Source organism: Syzygium oleosum, unplaced genomic scaffold (assembly GCF_021117445.2).
Source record: "Syzygium oleosum isolate NSW1041296 unplaced genomic scaffold, Sole_v2.1 Sole_v2.01, whole genome shotgun sequence".
NCBI lineage: Eukaryota > Viridiplantae > Streptophyta > Magnoliopsida > Myrtales > Myrtaceae > Syzygium > Syzygium oleosum.
Window position 1 is genome coordinate 10,008,155 of NW_026607485.1, and position 24,346 is coordinate 10,032,500.

The 24,346-nt window shown below is 41.7% G+C and overlaps 1 protein-coding gene and 1 pseudogene across 2 annotated transcripts; one reads left to right on the top strand and one right to left on the bottom strand.

Moving 5' to 3' along the window:
- The first annotated feature begins 221 nt into the window (after positions 1–221).
- Positions 222–1,509, top strand: LOC130139175 (F-box/kelch-repeat protein At3g06240-like; annotated as a pseudogene).
- A 9,677-nt stretch (positions 1,510–11,186) lies between these two features.
- LOC115677632 (TNF receptor-associated factor homolog 1b-like) lies at positions 11,187–23,916 on the bottom strand. 2 transcript variants are annotated; one of them, XM_030600819.2, is made up of 13 exons: positions 23,824–23,916; positions 22,804–23,032; positions 21,947–22,058; positions 20,386–20,474; positions 20,207–20,275; positions 19,991–20,120; positions 18,401–18,559; positions 17,842–18,190; positions 16,921–17,033; positions 15,747–15,897; positions 14,527–15,005; positions 14,244–14,448; positions 11,187–12,810 (listed from the first exon to the last, which is right to left on the bottom strand). In XM_030600819.2, exons 2-13 carry the CDS (start codon positions 22,985–22,987, stop codon positions 11,449–11,451), a joined length of 3,402 nt encoding a protein of 1,133 aa, XP_030456679.1. In that variant the 5' UTR covers positions 22,988–23,032; positions 23,824–23,916; the 3' UTR covers positions 11,187–11,448. The 2 variants fall into 2 exon arrangements, with proteins under 2 accessions (XP_030456679.1, XP_030456678.1); XM_030600818.2 differs by having other exon boundaries at positions 22,801–23,032.
- Positions 23,917–24,346: the final 430 nt, after the last annotated feature.

The following is a 24,346-nucleotide window of genomic DNA, read 5'->3' on the forward strand; positions in this document are numbered from 1 at the left end:
CCGCCGCCCAGCCGCCACTCGACCTCCGCGATGTCAGAGACTTTCACCGACGATATCTTCATGCGATTCAAATGTGTCCACAAAGGCTGGCGGTCGTTGATAAGCGAGCCGGGCTTTGCCAGGATGCATCTGCAAATGATTCCTAACCAGAGGATCATCAAGAACAGCCCCTTCGAGACCAAGGCTGGCGGTCGTTGATAAGCGAGCCGGGCTTTGCCAGGATGCATCTGCAAATGATTCCTAACCAGAGGATCATCAAGAACAGCCCCTTCGAGACCGTAGACCACGAAGCGCTCGACGGCAGCGGCGGCGATGGCGATGATCGCGCGGTGGTGGAGTCTCATGAGCAAAGGATGAACTTGGATTTTTGGACGCACTCCTACATCGTGGGGACTTGCGATGGCTTGGTGTGTTAAAGTTACACAGCTTCGATTGACGGCTCCCGTAGATCTCTCATATATAACCCGACGACCAAGGAGTCTAGGTAATTGCCCGATTATTTTGCTCAAGATAAGTTATACAGTGGATTTGGATATGACCCTCGAGCTGATGACTACAAAATAGTGCAGATTGGCCGTTCTAGTGAAGAATGGCAGATGGCGATATTTTTGCTCAAGTCCGGTTCTTGGAGAAACATACGAGCCCAACAAGAAAGCCTCCCCTCCGACTACCGCCGAGGAGTTTTTAGGAGCGGGGCCTTACATTGGTGCGTCATTGATTGGAGCAGAAACAATGGGACTCTGATTATGTCATTTGATTTGTCGGAAGAGAAATTCTGCCGGATCCTTCTGGTCCCCCGAGTGGTTGGGAACATGGCTTTCACGGGAAAGGGGGTTTTCGCGGGACTCGGGATTCACGGGGCCAGTCTGTTCATATACAAGGGCGCCTTTAATCGTGGATAACGAATGAGTACGGTGAGAGAGGAGGATCGTGGACAAAATTGATCAGTGTCTTGGCCTCCATAAACCAGATCAAAAACGGGAAGTTCCCCATCGCTTATACGAGGAGCAAAAAAATCGTCTTTCAGAATGGTCTGTGCCAGATGGTTCTGTTCAATCCGGAGGATAATACTTGCAAGAAGTATCCCATCCAACCTAACTTTATCGAATCTGCTGCTATCTATTTGGAAACTCTTGTTTCTCCCTATCATGGCAGTCAGCCCCTCTCCAGATGCAGGTTACATCTCCCAGTGATGATCTCTGTTTTGAGAATGACACTCCATGATGCGACTAGGTTTGACTGAGTAACTTTCAAGCTCTCAATTTGTAAAGATTCGGCACTGAACTGGATGCTACAATTAGTCTTTGTCGTTGTAGATGATGCTCAAAGACGAGTAAAAAATTTGGTATATGAATAAGAAATCTGTTGCCTTGATTGCGCGTGTCCGGAAACAAATCATCATAGACTGTGGATGCCACTACAGCAGCAAATTAGAATAGAATAGTCTATTGACCTGGAGGATATTGAGATCTTAATAATGCTGAATTCAGGACTTCAAATCCCCCACGAAACTCGGATGCTAAAGAGTCAACCACTCAATGCACGTCAAAGATAATTTTATTCTTTTGTCCTCCTTTTTACTTGGATCAGTATGATCAATTATACCGTAGACAGGAACACTGTTCGAGGCAAAAGGAAAGTACATTATTTCTTCCGTGAAGATATCCTTATCCAACAGTCTCCACAAAGGTAAAATTCAAGTTGCATGATGACCGAAAGTGCTTACCAGTTGGTCGAGACAATCTCGGTTTGCCCATATAAGGTTGTGAATACAAATGTTTGGTTTGTCCCCCGCGAGTAAACCAAGGACCCATTACAAAAAGGAGCCTTCGAATCAAGAAAGAAGACTAAGATATCTCAATCAAGACAGAAAGCAATATGATTCTAAATAGAAAGACAATAAAATCAAGAATGTTATGGATCACCTGATATTTCCTTTTCGCTGTAGGTTTTAAGGGGCGTTCTAGCATGCGACCAAACACTGCTCCTTGCATGTTGCCAACAATCTAGGCACATATGACACCGGCATCATCACTTGCCTTTACTCGCTAGAAGATGGAGTAAAACAAAAGGATTGTGTGCCGCCTCTCATATTGAAATCTCTTAAACTTCTCTTCCTAAACATCAACCGAAGAGATTTCGCTAGGGCAAGTACAGCTGAACATTGGAAGTGACGTACCAGCAAAACAGGGGCCAGAAAGGTCAGCACTCTTGCGGATAAGTGTACGCAGTGAGATACCATGTCTCTCCCTCATTTAAAACGATAACTATAAAAATTAAAATTCGCAAAACATGGACGTTTGTGTCAAAAGTTTATATGAGACCTTTAGCTTGGTAAAGAGATGTGGAAGAACCACTTGGCACTATGTGTCAGGGTTCTCTACAGCAAGATGACAAAGAGACTGACCTGTATAGCAAGACCCATAGGCAACCTTACACAAGATTTGGAGGGGTTGAGTGCAAAAATTCATATAGATCAGGAGAGATAAAAACAGAATCGTCCAGGAGATTTTGAAGAGGCTTGTCTGAGCTATGCTCGTCAGTTGCCTCTTCAAACTAGTCAAAGCCACTGGTATTTCCTTCATCTTCTTCATTCATACTTAGCGATTTCCCGTTCTCACAGACTGAAGCACATTTTTTGGAATTTTCATGGCTATCAGCTGTTGCTTAGCTTTTGTCTAGAGTAAATTCTACAAAAACTTCTATAGATACATCTTGCCATTGCACTCGGCAGGAAGCGATTGATGTAATTCAACATCCTGCTCGCATTTCTTTGATCTGAGTCCATCAAATCTGCCAGTTGGAATGACATAAGAAATGTACGAAGAGAGAGACTTTCCTTCTATAGAACTCGGCCTGGCCTATACAATATTAGAAAAAGCAAAAGAGGAGGACGTATATATGTGACCTCTGTGACGCCTCATGTGATTTGCAGCTCGGTTATGAAGTACAGAGACCTAAACGGCTGTATTATAGAGGATAGCCCGAGGACCACGGCTACACCTCTGGCCTCTGCTCCCCCGGCGTCGCGTGGTCTCTGCCCTGCGCGTCGACGTTCCGTTCTGTCCCTGCCAGAGCGTCGCTCCGCTGCTGTTGTACGCCCGTCTCCTCTGGTCCCCCCCTGGCCGAGAATGATAGAAAGGGGGGGAAGAAAAACAGTTGCGGGCAGGGCCAAAGGGAAAAGAGACTGGGACGGCCCGCGCGAGGAAGGAAGAAAGGAAAAAAAAAAAGGACCGGGCCGGGCTGATCCGGCCCACTCGAACCGGGTCGGATCGGACCGGAATTTTTTGTTGTTGATTTTTTAACAAGGAAAATATGGCTAATATACCCCATTAATGCCAATGCACCTAATGTATATATGCCATGCAATTTAATGAAAATTATTCATGTTTAGGCGTTAAAAATTACCCCCCTTTATTTTATGTAATTAACCTAAAACGGATGAGCAAAAATTAAGTATCAACAGCTTGATAAAAAAAGAATCAAGAAATTGAAAGAGAAAGATGACGGTATTTCGGTAAGTAAAATTAAAAAAAGGAGTCTCTTAGCCAAAATGGGAGTGAAAATTGCGCTGCCCATTTTATATTACAATTTCCCTCTTATCTTTAATATCCCTGAATTAACTCACTTGAGATATTGTTCATTTTAGCCTATCACATACCGAGTTTCACGATTTTGTAGCTTTGACGTACAAGCAGGCACTTTCCCAATAGGTCACCCATCAGGATAGTGATTTAGTCTGAGCACGCTTAACTTTGGAGTTTCGAAACAAAATTTTTCACCCTCTCTTATTCTGCTTTGCTTTTCTTAGTATATCGCCACTCCATTTCTTCTAGCGCAGCGCTTATAAAGAGAGAGGATGTGGGCATCCATCTGCCCTTGATTTCATCCGAAAAGTGTTCTTGTTTGTGCTTAACTTTGTCTGGACCTAGTTATCCATTTTTCAATTGGATTGTCGGTAAAGAGGAGGATGTAAGGACCTCAACATAAAACTGGTGGAAGACGAGCAATTATTTTGAGATATGCAAGAGAAACAAGACCAGCAACACAAACTAATTTCTTTTTCTTTTGTAATCATTAGTAGATATGAATGGGTATGTATAGATCTGTTCAGGGAGCATCTTAACGTTGTGTAGATCTGCCGAAGTGCGAAGATTTCTTGTGTCGGGATGTTTCTTTTTTTTTTTCTGTCAAACAATGTGGATCAGTTTTAGCTTATCTAATGCTATTTAGTCTTCTTTTGAGTTTGTGGCTGCTGTGGTGTGCTGAATTGGGAAGAGTTGCTTATGCTGCCATCAGGAGTCAAGTCTGTCTGTTGTGGATGCAAGTTCATGACTGGCTGATATTTTCCTGAAGCTGAAAGAGGTGATCGTGCTGCCATTTGAAGTTTGCGAAGTTTACTCAGGCGGTCCTTCGTTTACCTTATATAATATAGACTTCGATTAAGCAGCAAGCATCTCGCCAACAATAGCATATGAAACACCCTTGATCACAGCAAGCATGATTACGAGCTCATCACCCTTCGCCAATCCCATCTTAGCTCCCTCTAGGGCTAGGTTGGAGATCGCCCTAGAGTTCATCGCCACTGGGGGCTTGAGCGGCCTATCCACAACCGGGTGGGCTCCACCCATGCGTTTCTTATTTTAACGTGCCGGTTGCCCGCACACCTCAATCCCCCTGGTGGATTAGAATCTTTTTTCTTACCTGGACCCCAGCAATACCCAACTTCATTTTTACATCTCGTGGTCCAGATGTGGCCTTTTAAGGACTTGTCAAGGCCTTTTAAGGACTTGTCAAGGTCCGTTTGCCTTATAAAATATAGACTTCGTTGAAGTAGCAAGCATCTGGCCAACAATAGCATGTGAAACACCCTTGATCACAGCAAGCACGATAACAAGTCCAGCAGCCTTCGCCAATCCCATGTGTCTTTGACAACGAGGCCAAGTCACAGAAAACACTCGAACGACAGAACAATGGTGTGCGCAAAGAAAATTTAAGTTTGAACGAATTCTTACCTGGGCAGACAGAAGTGATTCTTTTGTTATGACCTAAAAAGGAGAAAGGGTTAAGGGTGCGCATGAATACCATTCTGTGCCCGGCGCTACTTCTGAATAGAAATGATTTTTTTTTATTCTGTGCCCGGAAACAATTTCTGGGTATTTGAAGGCGTTTGATAAACTGTCCAAAATTTCTATTCCTAGAGTAGAAAAGAATAGAAATGCATTTGGTAACTACACAAAATTTCTGTTCCTAAATAATATTTTGAATTGTTTAAATTTTTTTTTTCTTTCTACTTTCTTCTTTGGCCAGGGCCGGTCGCCGGCGACCGGCGACCGGGCCACGGCCCGGGGCCGGCGAGGGCGTCACGGACCTCGCCGGCCGCCGGCGGAGGCGAGGGTCGCCCTCGCGGGGGAGGGTCGCCCTCGCCGGCGAGGACGAGGGCTGGACCCTCGCCGCCTGGGCGAGGCGGCCTCACCCAGAGACGGCGAGGCTCGGCCTCGCCCAGATCCGGCGAGGCCGAGCCTCGCCGTCGCGACCCACGGCGGCCGACCTCGCCGTGGGTCGCGACGGCGAGGCTCGGCCTCACCAGATCTAGGCTAGGCCGAGCCTCGCCGTCGCAACCCACGGCGAGGCGGACCTCGCCGTCGCGACGGACGGCGAGGCTCGGCCTCGCTCGATCCGGGCGAGGCCGCCTCGCCCGGGCGGCGAGGGTCCAGCCTCGCCCTCGCCGGCGAGGGCGACCTCGCTCCGCCGGCGGCCGGCGAGGGCCGTGACGCCCTCGCCGGCCCCGGGGCGTGGCCGTCGCCGGCCGGCGCCGGCGATCGACGGCCGGCTCACAGGGAAGAACAAAAATAAGAAAAGAAAAAAAAAAAAAGAAGAAAAAAACTGATTCTCAAAATTGTGCCGAGAAACAAGAAGCAACTTTTTTTACTTCTTGTTTCTCTTCCAAAACTGTTTCTCGGCACAAATTTTTGCAAAAATGTGCCGAGGAACAAAAAGTTTACCAAACGCATTTCTGTTTCCAAACTATTTCTGGGAATAAAAGAACAGAAATTTTTACTATTTGGCACGTTACCAAACAGGCCCTAAGCAGCCACTGTTGGATCTTGGCATTAGTAGGGCAAGTGTACTTTAGCCATATTCACCGGTAAACACAGTCCAGTTCACAAACTGAACCCTATCAACTATTGTATTAACCACAAAAGAATTTTGGGGCGCAGAGCAGTAAACCAAGATTCTCATCTTCATGTGCATCTAAGATAATGACATTTCTATCAACTGTGGCCAGGAAAATTTTTTAGTTGCCCTTCAAACAACAAAGCCTCGACGATGGAACTCGTTCCGACAATAGCATGAGATCACCCGAATACTTAAGGGTAACGAAGGAACGCAAGAACGACGGACACGATTGAGGATCATGTGGACCGGGACTCCGGTAGCTAACCTCGGTCAGATCATCGAGCTGAGAACAACAGATATGACCTAAACGGACAATCGGCAAGATGAAGATCAAAGTCACGAAAAACCCTAGTCAGAATTCATTTTGGACTTTTGGGTTTTTTAAATTTTACTCATTTTTTACTTGTTGCAAATTTTGGAACAAAGTTGCACTTGCAAAATCGTCGGAAAAAGCTAGCTAGCGAATTTGAGACCTTACTCTTATTTGAAACAATATCTATTTTATGCCATCTTTTAAGAAAACGGTAGTACTTCAGACACTTACATGAAATTATTCCTTTTTTTATTTAATCTAAATATTATTATTCATGCATTGTCTTTTTTTTTTTAATTCGAACCTCCTGCCATTTTCACGATAAGTAATCAAGTCTCATCGTTTTTCGTAATTTAATTGGTGTTACCTAGCAAGATGAAATACAGACAACTATTTAATATTCCGTCTCATCGTTGGCATTGGGCAGATAGTGATAGACTTCACTGTTAATTAAGCATTTACTCTGCCTTTCTTTTTCCTTTTTTATTATTTTTTTGGGTAAGCATTCTACTTGGGTTTATAAGGAGAGGCAGTCTTGGTTTACTTCCTTGTGTGATCCACATGTTGGACCGTCTATTTTCAACCTTCAAATACGAAAGGCAAAGTCAATAAACCAAGCAGAAAATTCATCTCCACCTTCTTTTTCCACAAGTCATGCCCACGCTTCACCATTTGAACAAGCAAACCCCATGAAAATCCTTTAAAACAACTGAAAAAAGTCACCTTCACGTTCCATGCAACGACCTTTTAAACCCATGTCTTGGATTCTTCGCTCCACTTATTCCCAACATCAAGAACAGCTCCCACTCCAAACTCCAATTGAAGACATCAGGTCTCTCTTCATAGCTCATACTCGCTCATTGAACAGAACAAGGTTCCACACAATGAACAGCTCCTCCAAATTAGTGATCTTTCCCTTCCTGCTCGCGGCGATCCTGTTATCCACGTGCGCCACCGCCGCCGCAAGACCCCTGCACAGGGAGCGACAGCCAGGAGAGCACTTCGCCACGATCGAGTCGCTCCAGAGGGGCCAGGTGCCGCCGTCCGGCAGTTCGTCCTGCACCAACATCCCGGGAGGGGGCGGTGGCGAAAACTGCCCGTTGAACGAGAGGAACTTCGCCGGCCGGGTGGCTCGTCATGCCCCACCCACGTTGCATCCTAGAGTCGTCTAATCGATGGATTGTGCAACGAAACCAAGAGGACCCAAGTTCTTGAACTTGGTTGGAGAAGTTGATGATGAGCAGGAGGAAGGTTTGGCCACCTCTAGTAATACATGTGTATAGGCAAGAAATCTACATTATGCCGGTCCAAAAACACATCTTGGGTTGGTGTTTATTCATTATGAATATTTTGGTGTTCTTATCAGAATTTAGGTTTTTGTTAGATTGATGGACGCCGTATGCTTTGATTGCTGACGTTTTTATTGTACATGATTTGAAGATTTTTTTGAATTATATTAACGCTTAAAAATACCACTTCTCTACATCCGAACACACGTATCAAAATCATCTATTTGACGTAGCTCGCCCAAACTAATCTTTCGGACCATGAAATACTACTTCTCTATATCCAAACACATATATCGAATCATTTGCATAACGTCGCTTGCCCTAACTAATCTTGCGGACCGTCGGTCGATCATGCACCGGCTTGAATTCGTTACGTCTATGTTTAATTAGCGAAACCGTCCATGAACTAATTAAGAGTGTTTCTCTTTTCTTTTTCTTCTTTGGTTTTTTTTTTTTCTGTTTGCATGTTTGATATAAAGCCAATTAAAGCAGCGTCGGCATGCCAACACCCAACAGCGGTATGCGACCGCCAGTGAAATTATTTATTGATTTTATCAGATTGAAATTGACTCAAAAAACCAATTTTTATTGGTTTGAAATTGACTAATGTGGTCAAAGAAAGGTTGCGTTCCAAAATGTACTTGGGTGAGTGCAATCTCTGATTTTTTTGGGGAATTGACATCGCTATCTATGAACAAGGTCAAATGGTTCTCAACTTCTACCCGTAATTATAAAAATACATTATCAAGATTAGTACTGCGTCAATGTCCACCAAAGTGAACTTGTATGTGAATGAGCATGGTGCAGACTTTTCTATCATCAGCTGAATTCGTTTCATTTTACTTTTATTTTTTTAACCTTTCTTTTGTTATTCTTTTAATTGTCCGATTCTTTCATAATACCTTTGGTCGCCACCTGGCGATCGGACTCGAATCCGTGACCACGTTTCTTGAGAAGCCAACAATTCTCAAACATAAGTTTGATCGAAATGCCAATCAATTTGATTGGTATGCTACTGGGAAAAGTACCAAAAAAGTCATAAATCTATTGCATTGGTATTAATTCAGTCCTAAACCTTTCAATTAGATCAATTTAATCATAACATTTTTCACATTTATACCAATTTAGTCCATCTGGCCAATTTAGATAGGAAATCGCTGACGTGGATGCCGACTGTCCTATGTGGCACGGCCGGCGCTGACGTGGAATTTTTAAATAATCTTTTTGAATTTTTAATGTTTTTTTCCTTTTTTTTTTTTCCTTTCTTCTCCTTCCTTGGGCCTATGGCCGGTGGCCATAGCCGCTGACCAGTCACAGGCGAGGGCCGGCGAGGGCATTGCCGGCCACATGGGAGGGTCGCCCTCGCTAGCAATGGCAAGGGCTGGACCCTCGCGGCCTGGACGAGGGCGGCCCTCGTCGGATTTGGCAAGAGCTGGACCCTCGCGGCCTAGGCGAACATCCAAATCCACTTTTCACTGCTACTAAAATAAAATAATAATAATAATAATAATCTTAACCATTGAATAAGGAATTGAGTATGCTTGTGTGGGTAAAACTCCGAACTTAATTTCCAACTATCCGTGCTAAACAAGCGACGTTGTCGACGGAAATATAATTCAGCTCAAAATAATGAATGGATGAGATCTATTAATTTATTGAAAAAATATTCCAAATGTCAGATGTACAGTAAAGAATACTGTTTACACACTATACAACACAACAACAATTCAACGAATTTAAAACGTGGCTTGTTTGAACATCTATGTACATATCAATAAATAACGAAATTTCAAGAAATTAACCAATGAACGTGTACAGGTGTAAACTGCTAGCTAGATAGTACCAACAAACAATCAAGAAAAGAAATGTGACGAAAGAAGTCAGCTTTGTTTCTTGATGAACCGCCGCCGGGAAGCGAAGTTCTTCTAGCCATCTGGACAGGGTGGGCCGCCGCCGCTGCCGGGGATGTTGGTGCAGGTCGAGGCGCCAGAGGGCGGCACATCGCCCCTCTGGAGAGACTGGAAAACGAGCTCCTTTCCTGTCAAGGGTATGCTCTTCTCATGCAAGATTCTGGTTGCTTGCAAGAGTTGGACATGGAAGGCAAATAGAATCAGAATTGATGCAAAGATAATGACAATGTTGAGAAGCCTCATGATACACAAGTTTAGCTTGGGACAATGATTCTCGATGCATGATCTTGTGTCACTAAAACTAATTTATACCGATGATTATTCGATGGGGTAGAATTTGATTTGACTTTTATTCTTTGGTTTTAGTTGAAAGATTTTGAACGTTGACCGCTACATTAAGATAATGCTCACATCCAAACCAAGAATTTGAGATTGATTAAAGGGGTGGAACTTTGGAAGTTCGACACAAAGAATTTGATTTTTTGGGGCTTTGTCCTATGCGAAAGTTACTTGCGTGGACGCTTTTGCTTTTGTCCTAGTTTCTTGTACGAGGAAGTTTCATTATTTGTCCAAGATCGATATCTATTTGGCCAAAGTTGGCAATGGACCTAAATTATTTGAACCTTTGTCGTTTCTGCCGGTCGCAGTTGCGTCATCCTTTGAGGCAGGAGGAAGATAAGAATCTCCGTTCTCCTTTACCTATGGTTACGTGAATTTGATTTTCTTTCTATGTCCGGCTTAATTAGATTCAACAAATGGCGAGAATTCACGGCCCGGATTTCATGCGGGCTCCATTGATAACTTGTATCGCTTATAAAAATAAATGAACGAAAAACATTTTCGTCGTCTACAAAAATGCGTAGTAATAAAAACATTTTGCATTGGCTAATTATTTCAGGAGATACAAACGATCATTTTTAAGAAAATATTTTTCAAATTATTCATTTTTCGCGAAATAAATAAAGCCTTACGAATTATAGTAGAAATTCTGTGGAACGAATTACTTCTAAATGGGATTTCAGAGCCATCAACAAAGTGGCAATTGAGCATATCTAAATATCAATACCGACAAAGGCATCACTAAAAGTCGGATCGTTGACCCAATTTTGGAAGAAGTGCAAGAAAATTTTGAGGATAATTTCAACCGAATATAGGGACGAAGGGTCTCATATGATTCATTTCACAAGATCTTCAAAGGGTTTTCCTAGAATTAAAAGTATTCCTTTTCGCTACAATTTATGCAGCTCTGTGAACTTCCACTGTACAAGACAGGAACACAAATCAGTAGGAATTAGAGCAAAAAAGGGTGTTCTAGGACTGAATAATAGCCGGCACCGAGGGAGAACCACCTTCCCGGAGGTCAAAAGGACAAGCGAGGGAGCCAAATTCGCATGCCTGAATATCAACGAGCACCTAGAATTCTCTCAACAGAAATTCATTGTCACCTAGCATCGGAACCAAAGGAAAGAACAGCGGGCCTATCGAGACAAGCAATTACTAGAAAATCACATACCATGAGGCTCGCTAAAACTAGGCTTTAAGAAAACCCCATAATACACGAGAAACCGTCGATCCGCAAGAAGGAAGGAAGCAAACAAGTGAACTCCCTCCTCCGAATGTTATTCTTTTTTTTTTGCTAATGAAAGGACTACAACCTCAATCCAGATCTAACACCCATTTTCTCCTTCCAAGTACATATATGTAACGGAGAGCAGCCCAATAATTTTCAGGCGACTCCGTTTCATTCATTGCCATTTCAATGACCATTAGGAGGCCGAAATGCCTTATAACCATTGACCCCACATGCCAAATTTGAATAATCCGAAGCATAAAATGGGTAACCATCATGCTCTGGATTCTTCATTCCCAGCATGGATAAGTCGGATCCAGCCACATGCCACTGGTTCGGCATCAACCCATCAATCTGCCCATTTGCATGAGGTAGTGAACTAACCTGCGGAATATATCCAGTCGCCGAGTCAAAACTTCCTGGAAAGGAGCCAAACGCTGGTTGAATCCCATTTTCACGATAACTCCGCACTCGTTCAAAGCTGCATGAGCTGGCAGTTGACTCCACATCCCCTGACATCCCCAGATCATGGGGGAAAGAAAACTGGCGATTTAACGAGAGGGACCTACTTCCGAGAGACTGGAAACCCAGCCCTGATCTAGTGACCTTCCCAACAGCTTGCTCATCGTCCAGTAAGTCATTTATAATATCGAGGTGCGGAAAATCATCAGCTGGCAAACCTTGTGTTTGACGCCCAGACGTGCAGGCCTGAAAGTCAGGGAAGTGATCTCGTGATCTGCTGTGCGAAGACCTGTAATACTCCACGTTCCGAACATCACTCTGCAGAGGAGGATCACTCCGTGCACATCGGCCATCCAGATTCTCCAACCACTGCGGTCCATTTGACAACACGTCCCGATTCATTGTGCCAAAAGGGAAGCCTAATTTGGGTGCACCATAGTCCATGTCAGTGCTAGGGTTCAAGAACACTGGTGAAGATGCTAAGGTGGGCGACGGCATATATGCTGACACTTTCCCTACAGAGCTTGGCGAACATTGGTTTGTAAAAACGGTTGAAGTCGAAGCAGAGGAATTGCCGATTATAGCATTTCGATATGACAAAGGAACATAGCTGGGGGATGATACTGAGGAAGACTCAGGAGCCAACCGACCGACTGCACTCACAGAACGTGCTAGAAGTGGAGCTGTTTGGACAAGAGAAGCAGCAGGAGCATTTGGCCTAGTACCAGGTCCTAGTGGAGCACTAGAAGGCCTTGACATTACAGGAACTTGCGGAATGGGTTTTTCAGTCGTTTTAGGAATTACATCCCTTTGAGTCTCAGACTTGGACAAAGTTGCTGTTTGGGACGAGATTGTTGGAAGTACTATCTTATCATTCTCTTGCTTGCCATTCAAAGATGTCTTCCTCATTGATGTTCGATCCCCAGAAGGAATAATTTTCTGCGCCGGTTCCGACCGGGCATTGGAGATAGTATTTCTAGGAGGGCTGCTGGAAGAGGATTCTGCAGCAATTGACTTCTCTCTAGATGGCTTTTCTTCATCAACTTGCTTGATGCTTGATCCCCTCTGCAGGGAAACAGCTTCTCCCTGTTATAATAAAAAATCAAATGCCATCAGCTTAGACTCCATGGAAAATAAAACTGAAAAATTGTGAAGTAATCCATGATGATGATGAAGAAGAAGATTTTCTAACATAGTATTGACTATAAGTATAATGCCCTGACAAACCTAACATTGAAAATTATCCCATCCCAGCTCCTGCTGTATCTGTAAAATGGTTATCCAGCATTGCGTATGACGTAGGATGGCTCTTTGCCTCTGAACAGGACTTCACAAAACATACCTAATCTACCTAATCTAATTTCCTTTCAATAAAATCTCTTCGAAAGTCTCTCATCTCCTACAGAAATGCAAGAAATTGAAGAATGTTTGGGAGAACCAATACGAGCAGAAACGTATGTTGCTGACGTCATTTGCTAATCATACACATTTACAAATTTGGCCATGCCTTGATTTGTTTTAAGATCTGAGACACCATACAAGTCAGAACTCAGAGGTATAATTCAAGCACAGGATATGATACAATTTTGATGTGTCTCCTTCGAAAGGAAAGAAATGTGAAACAACATCAAATCCGGATCCGAAAAATAGTATAGAAGAAAATTAGTTAGTCTGCTAAGATGCATCTTTTATTTTCTCATCAAAGCTCCATTGAGATTTCAAGGCCCTAATACTCAATTCGTGCCTAGTCAGAAGAAATAATATCTGACTTAATCCATATCATTAGTTTTATAAATGAAAAAATCCTGCAAATAAAAGATAATTTACCATTCTTCACATATGGTATTTAAGAGTACATTCTTCAACATTAGCTCTTGAGGGTACTATATCCAGTACATAGTAACAACTGAAAATATGTTGCCCTGTTGGTTAGAATTATCACGCAAATATGAGGTGGCAGCTCAAGTCCCCTATTGATTAGAAACAAAGAGGGCACACCTCAATTATTCAATAAGCAGTAACTTCGAGGGAAAAATAGGAAGGATAATTTTCCTTGGAATTACAAAGCAGAGACTTTTAGGAGGCTATCTGACAACAAAATCCGAATATCTGCCTTCACCATATTAATCTCATTAAAGTTCCAAGTTTAACAAGGAAAAACGATGGTCCTAAAGCCTCTCTCCCTTTGATATGCACAAGTGTCGAGTGGACAATACCATCATGTGGCATAATCAACCAACAGTGAAGACAGAAGAATGTGACATCAACAACCATGTCAACAAGAAGTTAGGTTTGAATGACAGCATATTCTACCCAAAACGGAACCCCATAAAGTTGGATTATTACCAAAAAGGCACTATGTTAATAACAAGGACGGAGGACACAAAATATTCTGCTTAGTCATGAAAGTATCCTTAGTTCTCAATATGCTTTTCTTAACAACTAGCAGACAATATGAGCTCACCAACTTTGAACAAGTAATAAATGAATTCTTGCAATTCTGATTAAGTGAATCCCACCTTTTTAACCACATCATGCTCAGACTGTCTTAATTGATGATGGAAGGAGAGAGCATCAGCCTCAACCTCGGTGTCAGCTACCTTGGTATTCGGGATATTACAAGACTCTCCCACGTCAACTGCGAGTTCAGCAGACTCATTCTCTGTTTTGTTGGTCCAGTAACTCCAATCACGTGTTTCAACCTTACCTTTCTGACTCTTTCCCCTGTAGAAACACATGCTGACGTGCATCAATGCCATGAGTCTCGACTTTAAAATAAAAATAGTGTCGTTTAAATTTTACCTGCTAGGTGATCTCTGGTGTTTATGGTTCGATGAAAATGAGTTCCCCTTGTATGGTCCACTAACTCCAACTGAGGGGACTGAATCAGTAGAACAAGTTGAAGAGCTATCATCCATCATAGATGGGCTTCTTTTCTCCACTATTCCATTCTGTACCGAAGATAGTCCACTAACCCCACTGCTACTGGCTTCTGTAGGAGGATGAACTTCAGAAGCGTCAGTGTCCCAATTGACAGGACTTGCATCTCTCTCATCTGAATCAGGTTGGATTACTTCACCGACACCGTCCACCACATCTGATGTGTCTGAAACATCTTCCAGTACATCAGGCTTTTCAAGCACAGGGCTTACATCCTCTGGGATAAAGTCTTCTTTTTCATCAACAGCATTTTCTTCTTCGTGCTTGTCATCGGCTGTGGCACCATGTCTTTCATCTCTCTCCTTATCTTTTGCTTTGCGATTAAGGCGCTTCTGCTTGGCCTACAGTCCAGAAAGTTGAGCCTTTCAGAAAGCAAGAGAAACTATAGAGAACAAAAGAGAACATGTATCCACACGTCGATATAGGATGACAAATAAGCATCCCCCAAGTCCAGCATGACCAGTCTTAAACGATTAAGAGACTAGAGTAACTTAAAAGGCCGTCTGAACAAGAAAGTATTTTATGTAACGGATATACCACGTGGCAGTAATGATATAGTGTCACAGAACAATCACCATCGGCCACGTACCATGTCTGTATGCATCTCATGACAGTGATAAGAGAGTGTAACCGACTAATCACCATTGCTCGCGTACCATGTGAGCAGACATCTCACTTTGATTAGTCCGTTACACCACGTGTTACTGACACGTGGTGTGTCCATCACATAAATACCTCCTCCGTCTAAACAAAAACTCCATTCTAAAACCCAAAACAAAAGTTCCTCTCTATGAATTATGCTATTGCAGGTCAAAAGTCGTGATAAGTATATCCATAATTACTAACTACCAACCAAAATTGCTAATGCAAAAACAATAAAGGAATGACAAATAGAGGACACACCTCCAATTGCCCCCCCCCCCCCCCCAAAAAAAAAAAAACCGAGCTTTATCAATTTTGGATCACAGTACACATAGATAGATGGCTAGGCTTGCATTAATTCGCCTCATGACCTTTAAAATCCATTAGCACATAAACCAGCCAATATTGGTACAAAGTACTAATAGCTAAGAACATCAAACCTGCTTTTTCTTTGACTTCTTTTCCTTAAGATTAGCTCCACGTCTTGCCTTCTGCTCGCTTCCAGCCAGCCATGCTTCTTCTTCTTCACGAATGAGCTCTTCTTGCCGCTTCAGAGCAACAGCCTCTTGGTAGGCAACTTCAATTTTGTTACTACACGAGACAGTGATGCAACGCAGAGCAAATGATACATACATTTGATGTCAAACATCCTTAAGACATCATAAGAATTTACACAAAAGTATACATAATCCATTTTAGAAGATAAAAGCACATTTATAAGATTATAATGACCACCACACCAAAGAGCACTATAAAACATTGATCTAAGTCCAGCTTACACAGCTGCAGATTTGACTTTCTACTAACAAATCCAATCACAAAGAAGCATTCCACAACTTTTGATAATAAAACTTCTTATAGGTCAATCACTATTTGCTCCCGACAATGATGTCAGCAGTCCAGTAAGCTCAGAGACAATTGGAAAGAAAAGGTTTCCCATATTTGCAAAGAGAAGCTAACCTTATCGTCGAGAGAAAAGAGTCGGGAGAGGTATGTAGCAAGCAAAGAAAATAATAACTTCAGATAGGGAGAAAATGATGGTGCTTAACCATGGTAAAGAATCTGAACTGGCCGTCATCACCATGTATTTCTAAGTGAAGTTAAATATCTTTTAATAGATTCTTTGCCACACTGGATAAAGCCTCCACAGACATCGTCCATTATTCCTAGTCAATGTCTAGGGGCGGGCTCTTCCCATTCAAGAGATCGGGTGATTCCAGGAAGGTTTGCCAGGTGCAGTCAAATGATCAGAATATGTTTGAGATATATATGCTTCAACTTGACACTTTCTCGACATTCAAAATCCACTGCAGCATCTAATGGATACATAACATGAATTGAAGAGGAAATTTGGCAAAAGTCAATTCACTATGGCAAAGCAATCAAACTATCCACAGACATGTAAGAGTGAAGTAGACAAAGCAAAGTGATTGGAAGTAACATAACATCATTGGTATGTTAGCAAAATAAAACTCCTATCAAGTAAATGCACAAACAACCCCTGAAAGATGAAAACTAGGTCAGTTCACAGAAATCTATCTGTTTCGTGGCAAACAAGCCAGAAAGACAACTATAAGAAGAAAGAGCCTGAAAAATTCCTCCACAAGGAAATACCTGAATATATGTGCAAGTACAAAAATCTCCACCGTTCTTCGACCCAATTCTGTCAACCGCCTTTCATCACGCTCAATGGAATCCTTATTGAAGTCCTCACCAGAATTGCCATCCTAAAGTTTTATTGAACAGTCACAGAGCCATGACTTAGGTGAAGACCCAAACAATTATGTAATTAATGAAAAACAACGAAACAAGCAAGCAGTAGAACAGGAAGGAAAAACACGAAGTGATAAACAAAGACCAGTACAATATGCAGGTAAGTAAAACAAATCAAAAGAAATCCGATTTCTTTGTGCACACACCATGGGCCAGTACAGAGTTGATCATACACATGCTGATCTACCCATAGTGTAAACTTTTTTTTATAGAAAAAACTTATATAAAAGGCAAACTTATTATGCGCAAGTGTAAGGTTTCACACCACTCAATTTCATCTGACAACTTGACCAGTCTTCTGATTAAAACTTCCAACGGTCACCAAAATAACCAATGACAATCCTAGGTTGGACTCCCCATACTAGTAAAAGCAGCCCCACATTGAAAGAAGAGAGAAAGAAAACACCTCACCCAGCATGTCTTATTCAAGTAAATGTCGCCTTCCTAACTGTCATGTCATAATAAGGACATGATGCATCTAGAAAAGCAAGGCAAGACATCAGGAAGCATAAACCAACAAGATCCAACCAAGAGGCAGGAGTTAGAGAATGAGTCATTCTGTATAACAGCTATTCACCATTAGACCAACATCTAAGGAAAAAAAAAAGCACTTTTGGCATAAAAATGCAGTTATGGTCCAATCCATAGAAAACTAAATGCCACCATTTCATTCAAACTCTGACACTCTGCAGGTTTACGCCATTCTTTGTGGTTCCCCATACCATATCAGCATAACAAACTAGAATAGACTTGACAGCGCACCTTTGTTCGATTTTGAGGACCCTTCTCGTCTTTTGGAGGCAGAGGTTCCAAGGCAGCCCTTTCAAGCAGTAATAATACGTCATCGACCAAAACAAACATATCTTTCTCCACCGAAACAATGGGAGCTGGCATTTCATCAGGATCCGATACTTTTGGCCTCCCTTTCTTACATTTGCTTTGCCCTTCAAGAGCCTTAAAACCACTATACAAGGAATCCATAACCAAAGTCGAGGTAACTTCTTTTTCTATGAAAAAGTGTTTCACCACAACTTTGAGAATCACATCCATTTTCTCTTTTGACATACGGCGTCTAGCATTTTGGTCGATTCCCAACCAGAAAGAACAGAAGCTGCAAAATCATATATCTTCCAATTTAATAGGCAACTAACCTCACAAATCAGATTTCAATATACAAACTACCATTAAATGAAAACAAAAAACGAAGAAATTTGAATAATCAACAATGGCCCCAGTGAGTCCTCAACTAAACACTTCAAAATTCAGAAGATAGTGATGAGAACATTATATTAGTTGAAAAATAGTACTAATAGCAGTATACCTTGACCATCTAGCCTTGTCCTCGATCAGCTTCCCAAGCTTGCCCCTTCTCTCTTCGACAAAACGTCGGCAGATTTGCTCTACATTAGTCAAGTATACACGAACAAGTTCTCTCCTGTATTGAGAATCCAGGCAACGAAACGGTCGATCTGCTTTCTCCCTGATAATGATCAAGCAAGGTTGATCAGGTGATAAAAATGAGTGTCTACTAGTCAAATTGAAGCCATAGTTCTATAGGCAAAAGTAGGTTACGGAAGTTTCGAAGAAAAATAGTAACAATCACTTCAATATTAAGATAACAGCATCTTGATCTCGGTGACCCACCAGACCATTGGATAGCAACAAAAGGCAAAAGGCTCTCATATGGAATTGGAAGGTTTCTCAACTCATTACTCCAAAATAATTTATACAAGCACGACTTTTCATGACATATACAATATTACCAAAGTACTATTTTTTCTACCTTTCAAAGACAGGATTGACTGGGTATAGATGCATGAGTAAGTCTAAATTGCAAACAATAAATTTTAACTGAGAAGGATGAAATTATCATGCGAAACTTCACAATGTGGATAAACTAACCAATTATCATGATCAATCCACACACACACACACACACACACACTAAAAGATATTAAAAGAGAAAGAAAAGAAAATCTTCAACTGCCAGAAAAACCAAACATGTTAATCTAGACATCAATCCTCTGTCCGCTTAAAAAACTGGCCTAAAAGTGATATGCATCAAGGAATTTTTTAATTTAGAAAAATATATATTTAAAAGGAAAGACTTTTAAGTTAATTGATCACAATGGTTATTAAACAGACGAAATTGCGAATCGCCCACCTTTAAAAAGATAAAACTGCACATAGATTATACAGGAGAATCAACAGATACTAGTGAAAACAAGGCAAAATCAAATCACGCTATATACTTCACTGCACAAGTTGCATTATAAAAAACGATGCAAGTACAGTCAATTTTTAAGGGACGTTCAGATGACCTGAATGTAAGAGACCTTAAACGCCAAGGGGGGTGGGGGGAGGGGGAGAGGAGAGAGAGAGAGAGAGAGAGACAAGAAGAAGAAGCTATGAACACTAGATCAACAACACCATGACATCAAATCAACCGTTTAAATCCTTCATGTGACATAGGGAATGTCAACACACATCCACTGATTATGAATTTCACACTCAAGTACAGACAACCAGATACTGGCACTTTAACTAGGAAAGATAAACTTAACTCCAGTCCCTTGACTACTAGCAAAAGTTTATAATTAGACAACTTGAAATTGATTATAAAATATTTTGGGCTTCAAATAGATTCAGAATCATCCTCAACTACATCTGTACAAGAAGAATTCGCTTTATGAACAAGTGGCTTAATTTTGCAAAACAATGTGACAGCCATGCCACTTGGCACAATTTAAAGGGCATAAACATGATGAAAATACCGATGAGTCACACACAATAAGAAAAGAGACATTTTGTTCTCAAAAGAGACTAAATTGAACCTATGCAGAAAAATCTCTTAAATGAAGAATACGAGAAATGAAACCATTACATAAAAGAGGAAAATGAAAATAAAGACCTAATGACTTGGACTTGAGCTTTTATGATAAGGGTGTCAGCATCAATAAACCCATCAAATACTTTCGACAATTCCATAAACTTTTTCCATCCCCAATCATGCTCCTTCTTCCAAAATCGATGTAATGTATCTGCAAAACTTGAAGTAAGCCAGTTATTACCCTTGGTAGGGTCAAAACTTCGGTAAATGCCACTAGATTAATGTAAATCAACCCACCTGAATATTTTGATTTCTTTGGATCTTTATTCACCACAGCTATTGTAAATTGTGCAAAATGACTCCATCCTGCTCAAAGTAAAACAATATTCTTATGTAAAAAGATATGTTGACTGTATCATAATGAGATATACAAAAACTATCATCAAATGCATTTTAAACTTGAAAAAGGATTGAACCTGGAAGAAGTTTGTCGTGATTGGCAACACAGAGAAACAAAGAGAGATGGTTGCAGACATCACAACCTTGGGGATATATTAAAATATACCTGCATTGCAAAGGCAAATTATCAAGCAACGCAACCAGATCATGTGGTAAACAACCAAATGCATACAGACTGAAAGCAATTCTCCATTCTCCGACAAAATCTCAAACTTGTTTTGAATGTTTTAGTTCAAGTACACCGAGAACAAGATACTTCAAGCAACATGGAAAAGTTTAATTATCCTTACAAAAGAGACTTAGATCGAATCAAATAATACAACTTCATCATCAAAGGAAACTAGTTCAAATGACTGCATGGAAACAGCATATCTTTCACATTACATTCAGAACAAACTATTAGTTCACAGAAAAACATAAGGGCGTTCTGGATAGACTTTTATTTTTTGCTTTTTGCCTAATCTAAATCTTACATCAGACACATTTTGACTTTTTCTTAGCCCAAATCACTTGAAACTTTCACAATATACAAATGCTGACACATACATTCACAAAAAATTTTATGCTTTCTTAAAATTTGTACAATATGTTAGATTTAAGGGGGAAAGCAAAAGGTTGCTTTTTGCTTTTTTGAAAAACATAAACAAACAGGCCCTAAAATGTGGATGTTCAGCCATACTAAGATAAAGCATTGGATGCAGAGACAAGCATACTAACATAGGAATTCTCATCAACTATCACTAACTCAACCTTACTGTCAAAACCCTGCATAGGAGATGAGAAAGAGGAAATAAACAGTCCGTATTATACAACAGTATATTTACCTTAAAAATGCTTGTCTACGAGATATGGAAGAAAAGTTAACTGCGGTATATTCCTAGTCACAATAATATTCATCATGATGAAGTAGGCAAAGTAAGGATGTCAGGAACCATTCCTATCTTGCAACATAAGGTAGATGGCATGACCAACATTTAGTTAATGTCAACGCTAGCAATTAGTTTCCCAAAAGATCATTGACTGATATAAGAGAAAGAAACAATCTGATTTCTTCTCATTCCCTGAGAGAATACTAGGTTATAGCGTCATGCAATTGCAGATGGTAACTTATCTGTGTGGAATTCCCCCACCACAGCCCCCCGAAAAGGAAAAAAAAAAAAACCTTCTCTTTTTCTCTTGATTCATGAAGTAGGTATCCCTATCCAACCTGGAAGATTTATTCCCCACTTTTCAGTAAATTGGAAGCCAAACAGTTCCCCATCGAAGCAAGAAGACTGAATTTCACAATGTTGACCAAAACCAACATGGCACTCGAAAGAAAAAATATCATGCCATCTAGTAGAAGTGACTAGATTTTTTTATTACAACAGCTACAACCAAATTCTTCCAACTAATTGCGTAGGCATCACAGATCTTCTTCCTCCATTGTGTCCCATTAAGTATCGAGACTTCAGTAGAACCTAAGTCTTTAGTGACTCAATCTTTCCAATAGAATACATAAAATGCATCTTGTACAGAATTAGTTCAAGAAGATGAACACAATCACAGCCAACTTCCATCTACTATAAAGAGTCGTACCATTTATAGCCGCCAGCGTCAAATACATGACTACGAAGTTCCCTTTTATTGATCTGTGAAAACTTGTCTATCTTCCATGTATGTTTTCCATACAACTCGGAAGGTTTTGGCCCTACAAGGAAAAAGAGAGAGAGAGTTCTTCAACAAAAGCAACCACAATATGTATAAGTACCTGAAACAAAGAGCAAGATGAGACAATATCCCCTAAGAAAAATGCCCCATCATCACAATGACATGTTTCATCAATAGAAAATTGTTGAGAGACAGAGTAGAGAGAGGCAATCCTCAAACCAAGTGGAAGAGGGAAGGAGCTACAGCATTTATCTAGTATAAATCATCCAAAACCGCTGACCAGCTAACCAAAACTTTTCAAATTTCGGACTTATTGAGAAAAGAACCTTTCAGATTTATTTCAATAAAACTCGCACTTTTATGGAAGTCAAAAGTTCTAATTTCACAGCCAAACAGGAAGAATGCGGTTGAAAGCATCAAGAATAATCATCTATATTGGCATCAAATCCTATTTCAAGGAACTCCAGCTGTGATGATGACTTCATAGAAAAATTGGGTAATTATGACTTCATAGAAAAAAAGGATTATCCTATGCGCCGATCCACACAAAGATTCAACAGAACAAATAAATCCAGTCATTGCAAAACTTGAACTGAATCAAAGAAGTCTCTTCAAAGGTTGCAAGCCCCTTTACCACCCAGCATTCACTATTAAGCAGTCTTCTCATCAAGAATTGATTCAGTACATTTGTAAATGACGGCTTTTGACGATCTCGAAATCACAGGAAGCCAGGTAAAGACAAAATTGAGTAAACAGAATTAAAGCTGAAGAAGTAAGCACACCACCATCTTCATCGTCGTCATCGTCGTCAGTATCCCAGTATGGAGGCGAAGTCGATGGGGTTCCCTTTTCCACCTGCTCTGAAGATCGCCATTCCGCCAATGCTTCCCCAGATTGAGAGCTCTGAGCACTCAAAATCCCCTCCTCAGACCTTCCCACTCCAGAATCCTCCGTCGAAACACCAGCCATTTCTCGCAATCAAACTCCCCTTCCAAGCCGGCTCAACTCTTATAGCTACAAAACGAATTTCAGTCATTAATCGAAAAGAACATTCAAAGTAAAGCTTTGAACCAATACTTTTTGCGTTGCAGAAATCAGTTTCACTATCCACACACACATTCTTCCAGATAAAAAAAAAATAACTCCCACAATAAGAAATCCAGTGTCTAATTAATCAGACGCCGCGAATGTCAACCCAACCATTTTAAGGATTGCCAATAGATAAAGCCCGCAATCGAGAAAAATTTGGAATCCCAAAACAACAGTCACTTGATCCAACATACGCTACCAAACCCAGATGATATCCAAAAGGCAACCGCAGAAACAACCTCCCTTCACGACCTAAATCCCCTCGTTTCCCCGAAAACCCAGGCGAACCACCCAGCAAAATCCAAACACCAGAGACCCCCCCCCCCCCCTAAAAAACCTAACGGGAAACACCATTCCCGGTAATTCGACAGGCGCCCACGAAAACCCTAAACAAGAATCAGGCAAAAGAGAAAAACCGCCGACCAAGGATTGAAATCGCCCCCCGATTGACCCAAATTTGCATGAATACCCAAACCCCCCCGCGCGACGCGCCCCCGGCGAGCGCGGAGATCGGCGGCCGGGAACGCCCCGCGGGGCCCAATCCGAATCGGAATCGCGGGGGGCGATCGGGCGGAACTCCATCGAAACGGGGAGCGAATCGGGAGAGAAAAAAAACGAAAACGCGAAAACACGGAACCGATTCTCGCGAGCCGGGGGCACGCCGCGGCGGCGAAGGCGGCGCGGCTGGGATTGAACGGCCCGGGGCGCGCACTCACCTCGGGGGCAGAGGAGGATGGGGGAGACCGGCGGGCGACGGCGGCGGAGGGGCGGCGGCTTTTTGGGGGGGGGGGCGGGGAGGCGACGAAAATTTGGGGGGGGGAGGGGGGGCGCACGAGAGGTTTAAGTGAGAGAAGGAGAGAGAGAGAGAGAGAGAGAGAGAGAGAGAGACGGAAGGCGGAACCAGAAAGGCAAAATTTTTATTCTCGGGCCCTTTTTTCTTCTTTTTTAATTCCGTTATCTTTTTTTCTTTTCTCTTTAACTGATTGATTAATTTTTTTTTGGGTCGATATTTAATTAATTCGGTCCGGGCGGCTTTTATTACTCGTGAAATACAAGTAATGAGGTTGTATAGGGCTTCTGATTTTCGAGACGGTATAAATAGAGAAATGCATATAAATAAAAAAGAAAAGAACGAAGGTCGAAATAAATCGAGCACTGCAGATCACACACGGTATTATTGCGAAGCGCGTCATGTTTTACTATCTTTTACCGTGGGTTTTTTTTTGCGAAAATTGCCAA